At 36.1% G+C, this 22,921-nt stretch overlaps 1 protein-coding gene across 1 annotated transcript; it reads left to right on the top strand.

Moving 5' to 3' along the window:
- Positions 1 to 962: 962 nt before the first annotated feature.
- LOC306864555 (high affinity cationic amino acid transporter 1-like) lies at positions 963 to 21,446 on the top strand. Its single transcript, XM_079408650.1, has 12 exons — positions 963 to 1,037; positions 9,269 to 9,771; positions 10,008 to 10,166; positions 10,389 to 10,557; positions 11,222 to 11,355; positions 13,285 to 13,507; positions 16,029 to 16,165; positions 19,112 to 19,214; positions 19,298 to 19,503; positions 19,607 to 19,758; positions 20,534 to 20,642; positions 20,856 to 21,446. The coding sequence occupies exons 2-12, from the start codon at positions 9,399 to 9,401 to the stop codon at positions 21,038 to 21,040; spliced, it is 1,950 nt and encodes a 649-aa protein (XP_079264776.1). The 5' UTR covers positions 963 to 1,037; positions 9,269 to 9,398; the 3' UTR covers positions 21,041 to 21,446.
- The last annotated feature ends 1,475 nt before the right edge of the window (positions 21,447 to 22,921 follow it).

The raw sequence follows: 22,921 nt of genomic DNA, 5'->3' as shown, positions 1-22,921 counted from the left end.
TAAAAAATACTCATCGACAGTCTTAAATGCTACTCGTGTCATATAATGACAAAATATCCACTACCTGGTGAGAACATCACTAAACATAAATTACAATTTTATTTAGCATAAAATGTTCATTTAAACACTTTTTTTGGAGATTTGTAACATTTAATAAATAAATAAAAACAATCATTCACACAAAAATATTAATTCTATTTAAATTCGCATCACTGATTTATTTGCACTCAATCTTGTGCATTCGGCTAATATATTACACAACTAATGGCTCTATCAAAACAGAAAGAATAATGAATACAACTTTTTTGGGGGGAAACGCAACTTTGCTACCTCATATGCTTCCTCAGATTTGATTGTGAACTTTTGAAGCCAGACATTTACCTGATGAAAGTCACAACTGAAGTAGAAATGTGTGTGCTTGATGCATGATCATTTGTTCTCACGTCAAGCATGCACATTTGAACTTCTGTTAACCATATTTATTGTGCATAAAATAAAATAAAAATATAATGTACTTTTTAAGATTAAATAAAATTGTAAGGAGTAAAAAGTAGTCTTTTTCTCCAGAAATCTAATCAAGTAAAAGTATACAAGTATACTACTTAAGTAATCAAGTAAAATTACTCAAGTATTTTACACTTCTGAATGTTTTACTTTATATATATATATATGGATAATAAAAACTTTATAATGTATTTCCTGAAAATAATCTTGCTTTGGTAAATTCATTATGGATTTACCAAAGCAAGATTATTTTCAGGAAATACATGCATACCTAATTTTGTCAGATTGGATTCTAAATGTCTAATTTTGCGAATAGTAAAAGTCGGGAGGAGCATGTACAAAACCGCAGTGAAACCTGATCCATGTAGCCTACCTTACACATCGCAAATGACCACACACACACACACCACCTGTCAGGAGACTCAGCCCACATAACCACACAGACGCCTGACCTGGAGGACACACACAATCTGAGACACAACAAGTAGCCTATCACTGGATCCGGTCTGTTCTGCACTGAGACCAGCTGCAAGGTAAAACCAGCATCTGTTACAGTTAACCCAGTTGCTTGCCTATCTTAAGCGTCCGTCAGGAAATGTATTTGATTCTGTTATTGCTCTCTTAATATAGTTACAAATCAATCTATGCGAAACTGGCGCGGAAGGGCAGCACATGTTGGTTTAGTTTAGTTCACTATAGCGCTCCGTTATGAGGCAGCCAGGCAGGGCAGGAAAACGTGGGACGGTGCGCACGGGGTCTCCCGCCTTGTAATGTGGTCTATCCTGCAGGGGAAAAGAGGGCTAGCTGCGGACATTAAAATGTTTTTAGGTTAATGCAAACTGCCGCTGTGGCTTGGTGTAAGGCGCTCGCCTGCAACTTCGTTGTTTAGTGAGCATTAGTTGAGTCGCGTCGAGCGCGTGCAGTATGAATGGGGCGTTATGCCCGTTTAATGGTATTTTTTATTAATTTTGTCGTTTCGCATTTCGTCTACTTTTTTCTGTTATTTATTCATTTATTTATTTTAGTTCTTATCGTAGCAATAACAGTCTTCTGCACAGCAAGATACAACAGAAACAAAATAAATCATTTTAATGCGTTAAGTAGCCTACGCAATGCGCATGCATGTAAATGTGAATATGAAAATTGCAAATAAAAACAAAAGTAAAACAAAATGGACTATAAATGTGATAAAGTAACAAAACATTAACTCTTTAAAAAATTAGAACAGAGTACATTAGAAATATTTTTGATATAGCCTACTTAATATTAGGCTACAGGTTAAATAATGAAAAGATTTGAAATGGTTTGCAGATAAATCTTTTTCTATTTATAAGTAAGCTGGAGTCTCTTTCAGTAAGAGTAAACTGATCTAACAGAGAGAGCCGCTTCACCTCATGCCATAAGAGTTGCATTAGCTTGTCTAAATTTATTTATTAGGCCTACCATCAGAATGTTTTTTTTTTTTTTTTTCAAATTTTGTTCAATTGGTAAAAAAAATGAAGAGTCTGAGGGTCGTATACATTTTTTTCAGTGCTGATTATTAAATACTGTTATAAAATAATATAATTTTAAATGATTACATACTTTATTATATTATAAATGTTAATAATTTTTTTTGTTATTGCATTCATGGAAAACCTTGTACCATCAACACTCACTAACACATGCCATACCATGAGCTGTATATGTAAACAATTCAAAGGCTCTGCCACTAGGAGAAGTTTTCTGTTGAAGGGTTCCAGTAGGGGGGTCTTTATTTGTAAAGGTCAGAGGAATTATTCACCAAGAAATGTTTTTGGATAACTAGATTGGCTGTAGAATGTTTTTCCATATTACATAGACGATGGTCAAGGGCTTCACAAGACAACTCTGATCTTTGACCATTTACACTTTTATTTATTTGTTTTTTGATGCTATATACTGCACTTAAATATTTTCACATGTGTGTGTCTGTTAATGAATCCCAAACTAAGTGTTGTTGACCCTTATAATATAATTACAGTCCTGGAAAGATTATTTATTTATTTTTTGTAATGGTGTAATATGAAGTTCATAACATCTGCAATTCTACATTTATTTGTCATTTCAAACCGAAAGCAATTTTATTTTATTTTATGAGATTTACTGGCTCATGATAAAAAACCATGAGCTATCTATAGTAGGAAGTTGAAGTGTTTTGATTATGTACCTCTTGTGACCTCACGGAATCATTCTGCAGGTCTTTGTGTTGCGTAAACTGATTGATTTGCATGTTTCTCATAATTGGGTGATTAAAATGCATAAGATATGGTTATAAACTAACCATTAGATTGTCAACCTTTATGTCAGTGTTGATGTTAGACTGATAAATCTGTGGAAAGGCATTCATCTGAAATGGATTAAAATAGTCAGAGGCACCCCTTTGATGCTAAATAGCATAAGAAATTATATTGCAGTTTCAAGATCTGAACCACAAATACAATAAATAAAATTTCAATTACGTAAATGAATGTCTTTTGTATAAGATGTTCAGATGTTGTTATTACTGCCGAGGAGGGACCAAGAACAAACAACATCACTTATTTCTTAATTTATGTCAGCTTGTTGTGACAGACACTGGCACACATTCAAGCAATGTTCCTCAATAACAGTTTTAGTAACTTCGTTTTGGGTGTTGCGCAATAGCACGCCTCTTATATTTGAGGCCCAGGGCAGTCAAAATTAGTACCATCATTTAATTTTTGATTAATCATCAGTAATTCATGCATTCATTTCCTTAAAAATTACAAGGTACAATGATTTAGCTATTTAATGCAAAATTTCAAATGATTAACTTTGCTTTTTTCTTTTTTTTTTTGTAAACAATTTCACTTAAGCATTTATTTGTTCTATAAACCATTTTGATTTTGTCAATGTTAAATCTAGTCATTAACATAGCCAATGCATGGTGTTAGACTGGAAAGTAAACAGAGCCGAATAAGAGAAATTTTGACAACAAAGATGTCATATGAACTGGTTTTTGTGCAATGATTATTAGGACAAACGTGCAATTATTTTATTTTATTTTTGTGTCTGTCCTTCAACCTATGATTTAGAGTATCTTGCATGTCTCTTTAGTGGGAAGGCCGATGCAGTGTCACTGGTGGAGAACTGGCTTGTCTCCCAATGACAGAAAGCTGAGACTCTTTCCACCTTGGCTACCCTTCAGTCTCACGTGTATCATCCTTTTGAAATTAACACGCGTCTTTATCTGGAGGAAGACACATTTAATTGTTTTAAACCGTTGAGTGAAGCTTCTACATGTTGCCAGTATAAACAACTAAGGCATAAGACGTTAAGATGTACTTCCTGGTCAGGTATAAACTGGGTTCTGCAAGCCTACGTGCATCCATTTAAAAAACATTGCAACAAAGTTCGTAGATTGGGAAGAAGGAGGCGGGAACCGGCAAACATTTAAAGACAATTTAATAAATAAAATAAACACAAAAGTAAAGTCCAGGTCTGGTCCTCTCTCCTCTTCCACTGTCGTCACTTCTCCTTGTATCCTTCCGGAGCTCCTCCGTGGGACTCGAGATCGGTGAGTGGCGCAGGTGTCGCTCATTATCATTAACTCCACCGGCCTCGTTCCGCTCCCACGGCTATCGGCCCGCCCCACTCACTACAAACATGTTTTCTTATAATATTGAGTTTCTCAAGTGAAAGTGTCTTGAGGTATCTTGACATGCTTGTGGATTTGTTCATAACTGAACTTGTTTTCGTTTTCGTAGAGAGGTCAGACAGGGAGTTTTGTCAGACTGTCGGCTGGCTGCAAGCACGTCCTAAATTAGTTTTTAGACATTTCTGCCAAAAACCAAAACTGTTTGTCACATACATTCCAACATAAAATCACAGTCCCAAGTTTAGGCAAAGTGTAGTCGGGTGGTGCCAGGTATATTGTGCCCACTCTAAACATGCTCATATGGATAGACGTTGGCAAAAACACGTTAACAAAACATGAGTCTGTTTTCTGTCTGGATGGACACTGTGCCCTTGACCTGTTTCTAGAAGGGACTGGTTGTTATGATACACTAAAAGGGAAGTCCTGGCCTAATGGTTAGAGAGTCGGACTCGTAATCCAAAGGTTGCGGGTTTGAGTCTCGGGCCGGCAGGGATTGTAGGTGGGGGGAGTGAATGTCCAGCGCTCTCTTCACCCACAATACCACGACTGAGGTGCCCTTGAGCAAGGCACCGGACCCCCAACTGCTCCCCGGGCGCTGCAGCATAAATGGCTGCCCACTGCTCTGAGTGTGTGTTCACGGTGTGTGTGGGTCACGATGGGAGCACGAATTCCGAGTATGGGTCACCATACTTGGCCGTATGTCACTTCACTTCACTTTAAACGTTTGTGACATCGGTACTCAAGCCCATATTGATGCTAGCTTAGATCTTGTAGATAATACACTAATAAGGTTTTCTCTTCACATACTGATGAGACTTTATTGAAGTAATGATGTGGTTAAAAGCAAAATAAAAAGGCACAAGCGTCCCAAGGCCAAACTTTCTTTGTGCTGCACATTGAACACCATAACAGAAAGTCGTCAACTGATTGGTGCCCAGGCAACACACCCCTGCTCAACCCACCTGCTTAATTTAGTCAGATAAATTGCATGTGTGTCTATGATCACCTCTCCGGCTCTGACTGAGCTGGAATGTCAATCGATGGCACCGTTAACCTTACCCAACCCTGCTGTCAGAAGAAGCTATCAGGATTTATTTAGATGAGATTTTCCATTCTGCTTCCTGCAGACTGAGTGCTGAAGCACACATGACTCATGTGGATGATGCAGTTCAAGAAGAAAATTATCACTTAAATTATAATCTTAATTGTGTTTTATTTAAACATGAATTTTGTCTCAAATGTTTCTCCTGAAATCCATGGGAGAAATAAAAGATTGAGAATTTGTTCAGTAACATGAAGAAGTGGTTTCCTTGGTGTATTAAAGGGTTAGTTCACCCAAAAATGAAAATTCTGTCATTAATTACTCACCCTCATGTCGTTCCAAACCCATAAGACCTTCTTTCATCTTCGGAACACAAATTAAGATCATTTTGATGAAATCTGATAGCCATTTTGGAGAGTTCCCCAGAACGTAATGAACGTAATCAGAGTTGTTTACATTCAGCATTCACGCGCTTTCTACTGAACATAAACAACGCTGATTACATTCTGGGATACTCTCCAAAATGGCAGAAGATGGTAACTCGGGGAGAAGAATTGCTGAATAAATCATGTTATTATTGTTTTCTTTGCTCAAAAAAAGTATTCTCGTAGCTTCGTAAAAGAACCGTTGAACCCCTGATGTCACATGGACTATTTTACCGATGTCCTTGCTATGTTTATGAGTTGATCGTTATAGTAGCCTAGCCGTCTATGGAGGATCAGAGAGCTCTCAGATTTCATCAAAAATATCTTAATTTGTGTTCCGTAGATAAAAGAAGGTCTTACGGGTTTGGAGCGACGTGAGGGTGAGTAATTATCAATTAATGACAGAATTTTCATTTTTGGGTGAACCAACCCTTTAATTCGTTTCCCTTATTTTAGTTAAATGCAGTTTTCTCCATGTGCTCTCTCTCTCTCTCGCTCTCAAAAAAAGAGGTATTAGAAATCTCATTATGAGATGTTTGTGAGTAAAACACCTCAGTTTCAGGATGTAATGAAGTATATGTAATATAAAATGTTTACAGTTGTGGTGTTGGTCTTTATGTGAGACATTTTGAAATTGTAGAAATCTCTTCCAAAGTACCTTCATAGCATTTGTGGTCTTTAAGCATTGATGCAGCATGGCCTAGAGGCAGATCTTTCAACATGTCTGATGTCACACCAGTAGAGCAGTTTAGACCAGCTCATTCAGGGAATGCTGGGATATCTGAATGAGGTCCAACTGGACAGCAGACCCTCAGCAACAGCGTGTGCTTGGGTTACACTGATTCACCTCAGGACAGAAACCCAAATATAGAAAAATAAAAATATCTAATTATTATCAAGCTTAATGTTAAGCCAAACAGCATTAATATATTGTTATTATACAATAAATTGTATCTTGTATTATTGAACAAATGCATTATATATAGCATAAGTATTATATAAAATATAATAGTATTGTTATTACTTTGTCAAGTACTTTAAGTATATATTTTAAACACTTTCTCCTAAATATTGAATTTATCATATTTATATATTTATCTTTATATAAATGTTTAGTTATATATGTATACAATTAAAACACACACACACACACACATGCATATCTAAATATTTATGTATATATTTTCATGTTCACACAATTTCATAAGTTCGTTTGCAATCGGAGGCCTGTCTTGAAGCACATGCTCATACCAGTTGCTAAAGCCTGATCAGAAAATAATTGTGCATTTGTTTAAGAAGAAGAAAAAAACGGACACATTTTGCTGATCCTGTCTTGTGCACAGCTTTAAACCTGAACTCTGGTTGTCTTTTCTCGGTCACACTGCTAATCTCATTTTAATGAACTTCCGTGAGAAATGTGGCTAAAGTTTGGGCTTGCTGTTTCAGCAACAGGTTTGCTCCAGTCAGGCCCTCATGCAATGCTTGCGTGATTTAAATGACAACAGTTAAAGGTGCAGTACTGCTCGAGTGACTCTGCAAACCTGCTTCCACGTTTGTGAGATCCAAGACATCCGATAGCCCCTGAAGCACCCTGGGAGATAAATAAAAGGTCGCCACCTCTATGTCTGTGGAACTTTCCATTTAAGTGTGGCATGACAGGAAGTTACTCCTTATGTACCGTTTGCTGTTTAGATGCAAGAAAGAAAACTAGGTCATGATTCAGAGTAGATTAATTTATAGACTCATACTCTGTGTTAAGGAACATACTTTGAAACCGGAGCCTCTCAAGATACAAGTTACACATAATTACAAGTAGATAAATTACAGTCAAGCTACTATTTAAAGAAAAAGTGATTAGCTACGTGACGTATTTCTAAGAAAATCTAGCTGGTAACTACAAGCTATGTGTACATACATATATATGAGTGTGTTTATGTTTATCTTAGTTAATGATTTTTTTATTTTATTCTCAGAGTTATAAATATTTAGAAAAAAAACCCCCAAAAAACAATGAAGAATCTCAATTACCCTGCTAAAAATAGCTTAAAACAGCCTTTTTCTACTTCTAACTCCCCGCTTTAGCAGGCAGGTCTATTTTACTGGTTTAGGCTATTGACCAGCTGGTTATCCAGCTTAAATGAGCTTCGACCTTAAGCAGAGCAGTTTTAAACCATTTCACTACAGTGACTCATGCATCCCAATGCTAGGTATAAGAGAGGAGTTATCGATCTATATTGGTCCATTGCAATAACATATCTAAGAAAAAAATGGCACATTTTTCTGCTATATCAATACACATTGGCAAAATTAGCTTGAAAAAAAAATAGCTACCCTATTTTTAAAGCAGCTGAGCTTCTTTCATGCTGCTGAAAAAATGTAACAGTGTGACAACTTTTAGTTATTTACTCCTGAAAGTTTTTTTATTATTATAATTATTATTATTATCATGTGAGAAAACAATCAAATTTACTGCTTAAAATTTGTTGTGTGATGGTTGCTTCACGCACAGAGATTCATTTAGATTCACTTGCAAAGTAACTTCTCAGAACAGGCTGTTCTCAAAGAGAGCTTGCAAACACAGATCCTAGTTGTTCTTTTGCAATTGCATGTATTTTTGCCATTAAGTTCCACTCTTGGTTACGTAACACATGTCAGTTTGTGTGGGTATGATAGATTATCCCCCGGAGGGGCTCTCCAGCTCTGTCACCAATCACATTTTATGGATTTCTCTCTCTATGTTACTCAACACTTGGGAAAAGAGTGCAGGAATTAAACTGGAGACAGCACAGCTGTATGAACTTATTGACTGGAGAGCTGCTCCCCATTTGTTCGTACAGTACAGTACTTTTTGACACTTGGCCTTTGGGAATCGCAATGTGCTTTTCAATCAAGAGGTTTGGTTGCGATTTAGAATACAGCGTAGAGTTCTTTTACAGTGTCATCAGATATGTACTGGGTTTGTATTTATTGTTTGGCTTGAAGTTGAAGTGAATATGGGTCAGTGCTCTGCATGTTTTTATGTCCGTAAATCACAGAACAGCTGATATTCTCACCACAAATGTGCTGGTTTGTGTTCTGGAACTTTAAAAAAGGACATAATCCTTGCAGTGTTTAAACACTCATATCTAGTGGAAAATATCTGGAAAATACCCAGTTACTTTGGTCAGACTGGGAAGGGGTAGCCACATTAACCACCGCATGATTGCTGTGCTTAGCATTTTTGTATAATTTTTATCTGGAAATAAAGTGTAGTACTAAAGTAAAGTGTAAAGTTTACCCACTCTATATCCTATTGACTTTTCTTTTAAGGAACAAAAATAAATTTTGAAGAATGTACACACTGCTTTGTTTCATTTTTTTTTAAGGTAAACAATATTTCCAATTAACAACTTTCCCGCTGCTTCCACCGGGGCTTGGGCCCGTCATTGCTTTTTTTTTGGGGGGGGTTAGTTTGGTTTGGTTTGGTTTCCAACTACATTTAATCATTATTTGGCTGTTCATTATTGGTTTACTTTGAATGATATCAGTATATAAATATCATTAAAATGTGACATTTTACCAATAGAAAATACCTATGGTTGTCATCATTTGACAGCATATATTTGACAAACTACCATTGTCACTTTCTCAAGTTAATTATTTGTTTTTTTTCCCCTAAAGGTAAACAACACATCTAAACAATATTCTGAACATTGTGAATCCTCTGCGTTGGTGGGGGAAGCCGAAACATTGTGAGAGGAGAAACTTTGAAAAACGAAGCACAAAAAGAAGCTGTCATCAAATCTAATCAATGATGGTTTTGAAAAAGCTTCTGCGTTTCGGGAAACAGCTGCTGAGGGTGAAGGTTGTCGACTGCAACTCGGAGGAATCGCGACTCTCCCGATGTCTGAACACCTTTGACCTTGTGGCTCTTGGTGTGGGCAGCACCTTGGGAGCTGGTGTGTATGTCCTCGCTGGAGCGGTGGCCCGGGAAAACGCCGGACCGGCCATCGTGCTATCGTTCCTCATCGCAGCCCTGGCCTCAGTGCTTGCGGGCCTCTGTTATGCAGAGTTTGGGGCGAGAGTGCCAAAAACGGGCTCAGCGTACCTGTACAGCTATGTGACTGTAGGGGAACTATGGGCCTTTATAACTGGCTGGAACCTTATACTTTCATACGTTATAGGTGAGTCAACACACAAAATCACCAAAAATTAAAACACTGTCATCATTTACTCACCCTCAAGACTTTCCAAACCTGTATGACTTACTTTCTTCTATTAAACACAAAAGAAGATATTTTAGGGAAATGGGTAACCATACACTACAGTAGATGAACCCCATAGTATAGATTTTTAAATTTCCTTATGTTGTTCTTTCCTTGTTATATATAATGTTACTCAATCTGTAAACCATTCTCAGGTACATCAAGTGTTGCCAGAGCTTGGAGTGCCACATTTGATGAGCTGATTGGAAAACAAATTGAGCATTTTTGTCGACAGTACATGTCTATGAATGCTCCGGGTATTCTGGCGGAGTACCCAGATGTGTTTTCCGTATTCATCATCCTCACTCTCACAGGTAAAACACTAATTACATAGGGAGCCATGACTGACCAATTAGAACTGAGAGTTCCTGAGTGTCGTACAGTGTTATCTATATAAATTGAAATGTTTATTTCAAAATGGTGATTGTGAAGCACTTATTTATTCTGAAAATGCAAGCTGTTGAATGTAAATATTTAGTGGATGTTTGTGTTGACTTTGTTCCGTAGTGTTTTGAACTACGTTTTGTTTGCTATAGGCCTTCTGGCCTTTGGGGTGAAGGAGTCAGCCATGGTCACCAAAGTGTTCACCTGCATCAACATCCTGGTGCTGTTGTTCATGGTTGTATCTGGACTGGTCAAAGGTACACTGAAGAACTGGCAGCTGGACCCTGATGAGATTCTTAACGGAACCAATTCCACCATTAAGTGAGTCGTTTTTTATGACGTTTGGAAATTTATCTTGGAATATGTTTTCAAGTATGCCACAAAATTACATACCACTGAACAGCTTGGGGTCAGTAGGATTTTTACATTTTTTTCAAGTCTCATGCTCACCAACAAAACAAAGCTAAATTAACAGCATCATTACTCCAGTCTCCAGTGTCACATGATCCTTCAGGAAACATAAATATGCTGATTTGATACTCAAGAAACTTTTGTCATTATTATTATCAATGTTGAAAACAGTTGTGCTACTTAATATTTTTGTGGAAACTGCATTTTTTTAAGATCCTTTGATGAATAAAAAGTAAAAAAAAACAAAAAAAACTGCATTTATTTGAAATAGAAATCTTTTCTAACATTATAAAAGTCTTTATCACTTTTGATCAATTTAATGGGTCCTTGCTGAATAAAAGTATTCATTTATTTTAAAAAGAAACCCTACTGACTGCAAACTTTTGAATAGTACTGTATATATTGACTTTTTTTTTTTCTCCAAAAGTTTCCATTAGAAAACAAGTTATATATCAGCTTTTTCAGTGTTACCTCACAAAATGGAGACAAAACAATAATGTCTGACCTCAGTAGGCATTTTTGCTGTTTGGCATATTAGCATTTTTAAAATGTCTGCATTACTCTCTTTGAGCAGTGCCACACAGCCCCTGCCAACAGAAGAGATTCTGGGTGAAGGTGGTTTCATGCCTTTCGGCTTCACAGGGGTCTTATCAGGGGCCGCTACCTGCTTTTACGCCTTCGTTGGGTTCGACTGTATCGCAACTACAGGTAACTAAAGACTCTAAACTCCAGTGCTCTCTAATCTCATTTTTAAATTTTTAGAAAGCATCAGTTTTCTCCTGAAATTCTGTTAAAAAGCTCAAATATATGATGCATGCCTACAAACAGGAGGTTAGTGAGAGCAAATTGTGCAAGAGGCCAGTTTTGTATGTGTGTAAGTGTTAGATTGGTACAACAGTGAGGCTATTATTCTACCTACAAAGTTGGCTTGCATTCATGTCGCTTTGGTCAAAGTTATTTAGAGTTTCCTTTATGTTTATAATAGTATTGCATGGATATTCTCAGTGGATCTCTGCTTATGGTTTGCCTCTGGCCCCCCTCTTTTATGGCGGCTCACTCCCCCACATTCCCTTGCATTTGATTGGCTAGTGGGTTTCACGGTTTGTCTAGACTCGTCTCTCGACTCTCCCTGTAGCTGTGGTTCACACTCAGTAACCCCTCCTCATCCACATGCTGGTCAGGAATGGTAATATAGCCATGTTCCTGTGCTCTCTCTGGCACTGCTGGCATGAACACACTACTCCTCTGTTTTATGTAGTGTTCTGCACAAGGTCAAACCACAGAAACTTTTGCCAGAAGCGAACATGCTGGCACTACTCACTGCAGCTGAGTCATTTTCTTACTCTGAGGCATTTTAAAATGACGGATTTCACATGCAGTGTGCTTTTAACTGATTTAATGGCAAGATTAATAGTTGATTGAATGGCAATATAATGTGCACTACTGTTCAAACGTTTGGGGTCTGTAACACTTTCAAAAGTCTTTGGAAAAAAAGTCTTGTTCTTGCCAAGGCTGCATTTATTTGATAAAAAAATACACTAAAAACGAAAATATTGTGAAAATATCGAAAATTATAATTATTATTATAATAATAAAAAAACAGATTTCTGTTTTAATCAAAAAAACAACTGTAATTCATTCCTGTGGTGGCAAAGCTTAATTTTTAGCATCATTGTTCCAATCTTCAGTGTCTAATGATTCTTCAGAAATCATTCTAACATGATTGTTAGATGCTCAAGAATAATTTCTTATTATTATCAGTGTTGAAAACTGTTTAATATTACTGCGTAATATTTTTTGTAGAAACTGTGATACATTTTTTTCAGGATGCTTTGAGTAGACAGTTCAAAAGAATAATTTTCGAACAAATCACTTTCGATCAGTTTAATGCATCCTTACTGAATGAATATTTTAATATCTTAAAAAATCACTGAAAAATATATTTATTTTAAACATGTTACAATGATTAGCGTGAAATACAAAATATAATTGAAACATATCTGGATATTGTGCATATTCATATACTGTATGTTATGGGAATCTGTCTCAGATTTTAATAATACTATGATGATGAAAAAATTGAATTGTGCCTATATTCCTTGTAATGGCAATTTTATTTCTTGCAATTGCAATTTTATGTATTTTTTGTTATTGCAGATTTATATCTATATAATATGCATTTTTTCATTTATCTCACAATTACCACTTTTTTTATTTTATTTTATTTTACTTTACTTGGAAACATCCATAGTATTCGTAAAGCCACTAATTAAAAGACAACCAACAATCGGTTTTCTATTTCACACAATAATGATCAGTCGTGTCATGGGATAGGATGAGACAAAATTAAACACTCACATATCAATAATGTAAAGAGCTGAAAATAAACTGGTATCTTGTTACATTAATGCTCTCTAGGTAAAAACAACATCTAAGAACTCCTGTCATTTGATAGTCTTGGCATAGGTCTGTTTGTGGCCTCCTTTGGTTCACCCATATTGTTTATGCTATGACACAGAAATTAGCTACTGACATGTTGAGCTTATTTCCTTAGATGGATGATGCAGGTTTGAGTCCAGCCTGCAACCTTTTACCATTTCTGTTTAATAAAACACAATATCCTGTTAAATATCACAGGTGAGGAGGTGAAGAACCCCCAGAGAGCCATTCCCATTGGCATCGTCTCCTCCCTCCTTATCTGTTTTGTAGCGTACTTTGGTGTATCGGCCGCCCTCACCATGATGATGCCGTATTACTTGCTGGATAAGAACAGCCCTCTTCCCGTAGCCTTTAAGTATGTCGGCTGGGAAGGAGCCACGTACGCTGTGGCGGTTGGCTCCCTCTGTGCCCTGTCCACCAGGTAAGCACCAGTGATCCTTCCAGTCAGGGATTGTTTTAGCACACATACAGCCCAGTCTAGAGTAAACCGACCCTGCATGGTAGAGCGCAAAAATGTACTTGAAATGAATAATTACCCATGTTCCTCGAAATGAATGGATGTAATTACCCGCAAGCCTGGTTGCAGTTTAAAAGACCTCAGTCATTTTGATATTGCAACCTTTAGGAAGTTGACCAACCCACTCATTAAATGTTACTAAGTGAACTCAGAAAACCCTAGGGAGGTTGAGAGAGTGCAATCTGGGACTGGATTGCGTGATAGTGTGTGTGTGTGTGTGTGTGTGTGTGTATATTTATCTGAGGCAGCTTATATGAGCCCCTTGCTAAAAATATTTATGAAATTTTATGAATCCAGTTGCTCAGTTATGCAACACTCAGTTCAGGCCATGAGTGGGAGTAAGGCTCTATGCCACATTTTTTCTATACATAAGTCAGGCAATAATTAGTCTTATAGTAATGACCTACATGCATACACACCAGATGTTGTTGCTCAGAAATGTTCATGTACTATGAAGTACGAATTGTTTGTAATCTATCAAGTGAAAAATGTCTTCTGCATGATCTGTCCAAGTCCTAAACCTCTCATCCTTCTAACAACCCGCCTAACTTCTGAGTCACTAATGATAACGTCGGTAGCTGCAGAGTTAAAGTAGATTTATTGGCATTTTTATTTTTGGTTTCCAGTTAATGCAGTGTTTTCAGTATTACATACTGTTTTGGAATCCATTCAGAAGTGAAGCGTGTAATTTTATATCTTCAAATATCTACCTACTTTTGACTATCGGCATGAAGTCTGGTCCACTTTGCAGCTTATTGTTGAGAACTGTCGCTGATTTAGACACAAACAGATTGTTTGACCAATGTATAACCAACCATATTTATTTTTTCTTACTGTTAAGGAGAGGATTTATCTGATATAAATTATATATTCAAGAAAATATATAATATATATAATATAAATTATATATACATATAAATATTTTATATATATACAAATGTATGTGTGTGTATTTATATATACATAATAAATATACACAGTACACACACACATATATTATATAAAACCAAACTTTTATTTTGGATGCAATTTAATTGTGAATGTTTGACAGCCCTAAAATAAATAAATAAAAAATAACACAAAATACAAGTTTTTCTAATGGATAACTGGTTTACATGCTACTAAACGCTGCAAATAAAAATTGTAGTCATAGTCAGTGTTTTGTCATATTTATTAATTGAGCGTTTAAATATAGTTGTATGCAGTATATAAATATATTTAATAAATATATTTAATCTTTGTACTTCTATGATAATAGGACATACCACAACTATAACATTAACAACACAGAGGAACAATATAGTTGGAATCGCTTTCAAAATGTTTTTTTTAATTAGTTTACTTCTTCCAGCTGATGAACGATAAAAATAGTACCAGCCAATCAGGATCCACTCAAATTAAAAGCACTATAGGATTGTAATTGTCCTTTGGTTGTAAGCTAGTATAATTATCATTACAGTCGTTTTTATAGTTGTGGTGTGAACGTGCCTTTACACTAGGCGAACTGATAAAGCCCTGTGCACAAAAATCCCAGACATTGTGTAACACCAGCCTATTAAATTAGAAGTGTTTTGAAGTATTTGTAGGCTGATTTCCCTGAAGAGCAAACGCTGTGGCTATGTGGCGCTTTCAACACATTTCTCTGTTTGTTTATGTGGTCATCTGAGGCGGAAGGGGTGGTAGATGCATATGGAAACAATCATTATTTTTGCAATGCCACTTGTTACCACAAGTACTGCACTTTGGAAATTACATGCTTCACCTTTAAAATCATCCTTTGAATAATTAAAAATTCATGCCAAGAGATTGATCCTTATGCTCTTGCAATTGATTTGTCTTTTTTCTGGTCTAATATCACTTCTGATTGGTGGGGGTTTGTGGCATGTTTCTCTCTTATAATAACACCACAGCAGTGTATGAATGCACTATGTCTGTGTCTCTTTTTTGCATGGCATGGTTACTTTTCTCCATCTCTTGCGGCAGCCTGCTTGGCGCCATGTTCCCCATGCCCCGTGTCATCTGGGCCATGGCTGACGATGGCCTGCTCTTCAAATTCATGACTGGGATCAACGAGAGAACAAAAACTCCCATACACGCCACTATAACAGCAGGTTTTGTCGCAGGTGAGCGAATTTTAATGCTACTAATCTACTGACATCGTGTTACGTTCGCAGTATCGCACATCCGTCCACCTGGAGCATGTTGCATGGAAAAACAATGTTTTCGTAGCACTGAACCTATAGCTGGAATGGACTGGGCGCATAGCCTGTCCCCGACAGCTACGACGAAATTCGTTTAACAGTTTTCTTTGTAAATAAACTGGATTTATCCCCTTTCTGCCTTTGACACCACCTCTGGCAGCTGCCCAGTTGGCTTATGTGTTTCTTTTCTGCTCTCTTCCTTTTTTTGATCATCCCATGATCAGTCTCTTGGGGTCCTTGTTCCCCCTCCCACGTATAATCTTTGCCATGGCCCGGGACGGTCTGCTCTTCTCATTTCTGGCACGAGTGAGCGAGAAGAAGACGCCTATCATGTCCACTTTTGCCTCCGGGGTCATTGCTGGTAAGAACAGAGGGCATTGTGGGATTGAAGGGTTCAGCTCCAGTGAGCTGCTTTTGTTGCTGTTAGAAACATCAGCCTGTACATATCTATAGGGAGGAGGCTGGAAACTCACTGTTTATGAAACATACAGCAGTTACATGTAATTGGTAGTGCTAAAGGGCTTTTTTGTTTTCCTTCTTTTCAAAATGATTCCAGTAGTTTCCTGAAATAGAAACTTGTAAAACTGACTTTGCTGTGTTGGAATTATTTGTTTTATTGCGCAAACATGACATGTGATACCATGATGTCAGTTTTACCATACTAAAGAGTCTGTTGACATTGTGAATATTTTTCAGTATTTCTGTTTCATGAGTTTAATTGCTTATGCTTTTAGAACTTTCCTTGAAGAGGGTATGCATGAAGGACACTTTTTTTAGGCCAAACTAAATATAATTTTACTAAATATTATAATTGTTTATAATTAATTTTTTTGTAAATTTCATAGTGCATATTGTTATATACTTTTTCAGTAATTATGTATATTTATTTATTTTGTGAAAAGTTGTCTGTGAGGACCGGAATAAAATTATTGATTGATTGATTGATATAATATCTGATAGTTGCCTCTAGAGAACATGGCATTTGTGCCTTTTTGCCCATGATTACCCCATGACTAAAAAACCTACATGCATAAACTCCCCAAATTTGAACTTTTATAACAGAGACTGAATATTTCAGACATATGCAATCTCGGTGTAGTTATATTATTATTTTTTTCCTATTCTATGAAGTATAAAAATGACATTGAGGGTTTTTAGGAATTCCTGAAACATCATTATATATATATATACTGTATATACAGGTGCATCTCAATAAATTAGAATGTCGTGGAAAAGTTCATTTATTTCAGTAATTCAACTCAAATTGTGAAACTCGTGTATTAAATAAATTCAATGCACACAGACAGAAGTAGTTTAAGTCTTTGGTTCTTTTAATTGTGATGATTTAGGCTCACATTTAACAAAAACCCACCAATTTACTATCTCAACAAATTAGAATACTTCATAAGACCAATAAAAAAAAACATTCTTAGTGAATTGTTGGCCTTCTGGAAAGTATGTTCATTTACTGTAAATGTACTCAATACTTGGTAGGGGCTCCTTTTGCTTTAATTACTGCCTCAATTCAGCGTGGCATGGAGTTGATCAGTTTGTGGCACTGCTGAGGTGGTATGGAAGCCCAAGTTGCTTTGATAGCGGCCTTCAGGTCATCTGCATTGTTGGGTCTGGTGTCTCTCATCTTCCTCTTGACAACACCCAATAGATTCTCTATGGGGTTCAGGTCAGGCGAGTTTGCTGGCCAATCAAGCACAGTAACACCATGGTCATTGAACCAGCTTTTGGTACCTTTGGCAGTGTGGGCAGGTGCCAAGTCCTGCTGGAAAATGAAATCAGCATCTCCATAAAGCTTGTCAGCAGAAGGAAGCATGAAGTGCTCTAAAATTTCCTGGTAGATGGCTGCATTGACTGTGGACTTAAGAAAAAACAGTGGACCAACACCAGCAGATGACATGGCAGCCCAAATCATCACTGACTGTGGAAACTTCACACTGGACTTCAAGCAACATGGATTCTGTGCCTCTCCACTTTTCCTCCAGACTCTGGGACCTTGATTTCCAAATTAAATGCAAAATTTACTTTCATCTGAAAAGAGGACTTTTGACCACTGAGCAACAGTCCAGTTCTTTTTCTCCACAGCCCAGGTAAGACACTTCTGACGTTGTCTCTGTTTAAGAAGTGGCTTGGTAGCCCTTTTCCTGAAGATGACTGAGCGTGGTGACTCTTGATGCACTGACTCCAGCTTCAGTCCACTCCTTGTGAAGCTCTCACAAGTGTTTGAATCAGCTTTGCTTGACAGTATTCTCAAGCTTGCAGTCATCCCTGTTGCTTGTGCACCTTTTCCTACCCAAATTCTCCCTTCCAGTCAACTTTGCATTTAATATGCTTTGATACAGCACTCTGTAAACAGCCACACCTTTCAGTAATGACCCTCTGTGACTTACCCTCTTTGTGGAGGGCGTCAATGTTCATCTTCTGGATCATTGCCAAGTCAGCAGTCTTCTCCATTATTGTGGTTTTAAAGAACAAGAGATAGCCGGAATTTATACTGTAGGAATGGTCATTAATTGAAACTCAAACGTAAATATTCTAATATTTTGAGATACTGATTTTTGACTTTCATGAGCTGTAAGCTCTAATCATCAAAATTAAAACAAAAAAACTTTTGAAATGTTTTACTTTACATGCAATGAATCTAAAATATATGAAAGTTTCGCTTTTTGATGAAGTTTTTTTGAAAATGAAGTTTTTCACAACATTCTAATTTATTGAGATGCACCTGTATATATATATATATATATATATATATTTTTTTTTTTTTTTTTTTTTTTATTATTATTTTTTTTTTTTAATTGATTAAATATTTCTAAACCCCCTTTATGCCTTCTAAGGTTAAATTGGTATTATTTTATACCCTATTTGTGTAAAGTGCCTTTTTTTTCAATTTTACAAATTTCATATCAATTTAATATTAAATATGGGCTTTTAAACATGTTGATAAATATTTTATAACAGTTGATAATCCATGAATATTGACTCTTTTGATTGCAATAATATTGTTTTTTTATTTATGCATTTAACAATAGATTTCATAGGAGTACTTTTTGGGAATAATGTTTATATACTTGTAATATTTCTTTACCTAGAACTAGGTTTAAAAGTAATGCTAAATAGTAAACTAAATAGTATTAAATAGTAGTATTTAATAAACTAAATAGTATTACAACATATGCATGTTCTCTACATAAAATATATAGCTTTGAATCCTTATTAAACTGCTGCTCACTGTAAATGTCAGTTTATCATCCAAACAGATGACCATAAATCGATCCTTTCCATTCCTGTGCAGCTATCATGGCTTTCCTGTTTGACCTGAAGGACCTGGTTGATCTGATGTCTATAGGAACTCTTTTGGCCTACACACTGGTCGCTGCCTGTGTTCTAGTACTCAGGTTGGTAGATGCAAATTAAATGAATTAATTGAAATATTTGTGTCATTAGGCTGTTCAGTGTAAAATAAAATTGTGATCTACAGGTACCAGCCTGAGCAGTTTTCCCAAACATATCACATAGACAACACACAGGAAGAGATGGAAATGAGTGAGACCATAAGTGCGCCCAGCATGGGGATTCTTCCTGGCATAGAAGAGCGTTTCAGCTTCAAAAAGATGATCTTCCCCGACATCACTGAACCCTCCAACCTTTCAGGCTTCACTGTTAATGTCTGTACGAGTCTGCTTGGTATGAAACAATGCAATACCAGATTAAGACAGATCCTGTTTTTTTTTTTTGCGCTTTATTCAGCTGTTCTTTAAGCTGTTCAACTAAACTGCTTCTTTTCCAGGTCTGTTGATCTTCAGCTTCAGTCTGATGGCCGTCCTGGGCGGAAGTGCAATGTGGAATATTATCGCTCTCAGCGTCCTGTTCAGCATGTGTGTCATTGTCACATTTATCATCTGGAGACAACCTGAGAGTAAAACCAAGCTCTCTTTTAAGGTTAGTCCTCATCAAACAGAGTACCAGGATGTGGTCACACCCAATAAAATCAGTTGTTTAAGAGGTACGGTAGATTTACTATTTTTAGTATTAGTTTCACATAATTCATATAATAGTTGATTATTAATTATTAAACACAAGAGGCCAAATTCTGTTTTTGATTATATCGTTTTTCAATATATATTTTAACTTGTCCTTTCAACTTCTAAATATTTTAAATTAATTTAAATACTTTTTACTTTAATAAATAAGATTAAAATTCTTCTAAATTCCTTCAAAAAGGTTTTTCAAAGCCACAAGAAACCAACCATTGTTATTGTAAACTAAAATAGTTTCGGTAACTGAAATAAAGCTGAAATAAAATTAAATGTAAATGTTAGATTAAAAACCTAAAACTTGTATGTTTAGGCAACTAATTAAATGTTTAAGTTGAAGTACTTTTCAAAATCACAAAAACTAAGACTGAAATAAAAATAAATGAAAGCTAAATCGAAATCGAAATAAGAAAAAAATGATAAAGCACAAAATTAATAAAACAAACTAATAGTAAAATGCAAACGCAAAATTAAAAATATTAATAAATACTATAATAATTCTAAAGTAACACTCAAGCAAGCATAAATAAATTAATACATTTCTAAGTACTTGACGTGTTTTTTAATCTATATTTTTTTAAGATTTTTCTATTTCTTTATTGTAGACGCTCACTGACTAATGTGCAATTACACATTCCAGTCATTTTTAATAATAGTCATTTTTTGATGTCTTCCAACAGGTTCCTTTACTTCCATTCATCCCGGTGGTCAGCATGTTTGTCAACGTGTACCTGATGATGCAGCTGGACAGGGGTACCTGGGTCCGATTCGCCATCTGGATGTCTATAGGTACAGCACATTCTCCTGCACGAGCCAGTAGGCTTGTCAAAAAACCTTTGAAATATGGTCCGGCCACTCGTAAACAAGTTTTGCTACTTGTAAAGATCAAATAAAGGCTTTCAGTCATTTGATGATTACAAATGTCCTCTGGTGGGGCTCCCGAAAAGCACTTGGCACATATGCGGTTAATAATTTGTTACATTATCCCTCTGTTCTCTCCAGGACTCATAATCTACTTTGGCTATGGATTCTGGCACAGTACTGAGGCCACACTGGCCCATTCCAGTATGGACGAGGAACGGAGTATGTACAAACCCGCCTGCAGGCTAAACAGGGACAGTGTGACCCCGGAAAAGGAGGCTTTCCTCTGTAACGGATCACAGGTTGATGAGGACGGAGATCTCTAATAAGGAACAGTGTTACATTATTTACTCAAACTTTACATGAAAGCACACCGCCGGGAGGATGTGAGGAGCACAAGCCGTTGGAATCGAATCAGATGGAGCTCTATGACCCATTTAACAATGTCACTTCCTTGTCAAGAAGTCTAAGAGCTTTAAGTGCACACTACATGGGTGGAAGTCTTTGAGTATTCTCACAACTCAAGGGTTTCGTTTCCTACTTCAGAAATCTTGAAGAAACCAAAACAGGCACAGGACCTTTTATTGAGTGGTTGTAGAATAAAACAAAAAACAATGTAGGCATCTGTGAGCTGCAGTATTGTACATGTTGATGGCTGCTTTTGTTGAATGATCTAATTGAACTTTTTGCTTTTTGTCTTACTATTGCAATTGAAACTAAATCAGAGTTGCTTGAATCTTGGATGTCAGTGTTTAGGGTTTTACGTATCTGAACATGCCTTTACAAAGGAGGAAATCAAATCATGCTTGGCTTTTCTGCTGAATTTGTAGTACTCTCGTGTCTGAGGTCCCATTTAGAAACTTTTTCTGGCTGGTTTGAACTGCCCAGATCCAGAATGTGTAGGTTTTTCTGGTCCACCTAGATTAGACCTTCAGATATTACTGCCACCTGGTGGTGTGGTAGGGGAGTCACCAGGGTTAGTTGCTTTTATCTGTCACAGTGCTGGCTACTGTGTCGTCTATTCAGATGGAGTCTGCCTCTTATGATGCATAAGCAGGCATTTTTGGGTATTGGTTTGGGTATGAATCATTGAAATACACCATTGTGTTTATGTCAGTCAAAATATGTTACAAGTTAAAAATTAGTCTAAAGAGATTTGAAATCATTTCTAGGTACTCTACTAAAGATTAGAATAATATAAATAGAGTAAAAGGCGTTCCTTATTCTCACCAAGGCTGCATTTATTTAATAGTCTTCAATGAAACATGATCTTTCAGAAATCATTCTAATATTTGGTGCTCAATTATTAATGGTTATTTTTATTATTACCAGTGTAGAAAACGGCTGTTTAACATTTTTGTGGAAACCGTAATAAATTGTTTCAGGATGATTTGATGAATAGATATAAAAAGATAATTCTTATTGTAACATTATAAACACTTTTGATCAAATGAATGCATCCATATATTAATAATAATAATTATAATAAAATCTTTTTTCAACACCCAAACTAGTAGTGTATCACGATTTCCACAAAAATGTGAAGCAGCACAACTGTTTTCAACATTGATGATAATAAGAAATGTTTCTGCTAATCAGCATATTGATGATGGTTTCTGAAGGATAATGTGACACTGAAGACTGGAGTAATGCCTGCTGAAAATGCATTACATTTTAAAATATATTCAAACCACAAACAGTTATTTTAAATTGTAATAATATTTCGCAGTGTTACTGTTTTTACTGTATTTTAGTCAAATAAATACATCCTTGGTTAACGTAAAGACTTCTTTCAATTTATTTATTTTTTATTGCAAACTTCTCCAGTAGTGTAAATGTATTTATGCTTGTATTACCAAGAGCAATCACTTATTGCACAATGGGCATCACAAATGTTTAGAATTAAATATATATATATATATATGTGTGTGTGTGTGTGTGTGTATATAATTAAATTATATATATATATATATATATATATATATATATATATATATTTTTTTTTTTTTTTTTCATGTATCCCAGACTTTTCTCAGGAGCATGATTGCCATCTGTGCTAACGAAGCAGAAGTTTTAATCTTTGTTTTAACGCTCCATCATCTAATCTGACCTCTGGAGCATTTAGTCTAGATCAGGGGTCGACAAGTAAGTTTTGCATCGGGCCAAAAAAAACAATTCACCACTAGATGGCGAGCCAGAACATAGTC

Source organism: Barbus barbus, assembly GCF_936440315.1.
Source record: "Barbus barbus genome assembly, chromosome: 45".
Classification (NCBI taxonomy): Eukaryota; Metazoa; Chordata; class Actinopteri; order Cypriniformes; family Cyprinidae; genus Barbus; species Barbus barbus.
The sequence above is the reverse complement of the archived record's forward strand: the minus strand, read 5'-3'. Positions and strand labels throughout refer to the sequence as shown.

Excerpts from the sequence above, each read along its gene's own strand:
- LOC306864555 (XM_079408650.1), top strand. The coding sequence starts at position 9,399 with ATGATGGTTTTGAAAAAGCTTCTGCGTTTCGGGAAACAGCTGCTGAGG. Across the intron at positions 11,356-13,284 it reads CGACTGTATCGCAACTACAG|GTGAGGAGGTGAAGAACCCC; the intron begins GTAACTAAAGAC and ends TAAATATCACAG. Across the intron at positions 19,759-20,533 it reads AAACCAAGCTCTCTTTTAAG|GTTCCTTTACTTCCATTCAT; the intron begins GTTAGTCCTCAT and ends GTCTTCCAACAG.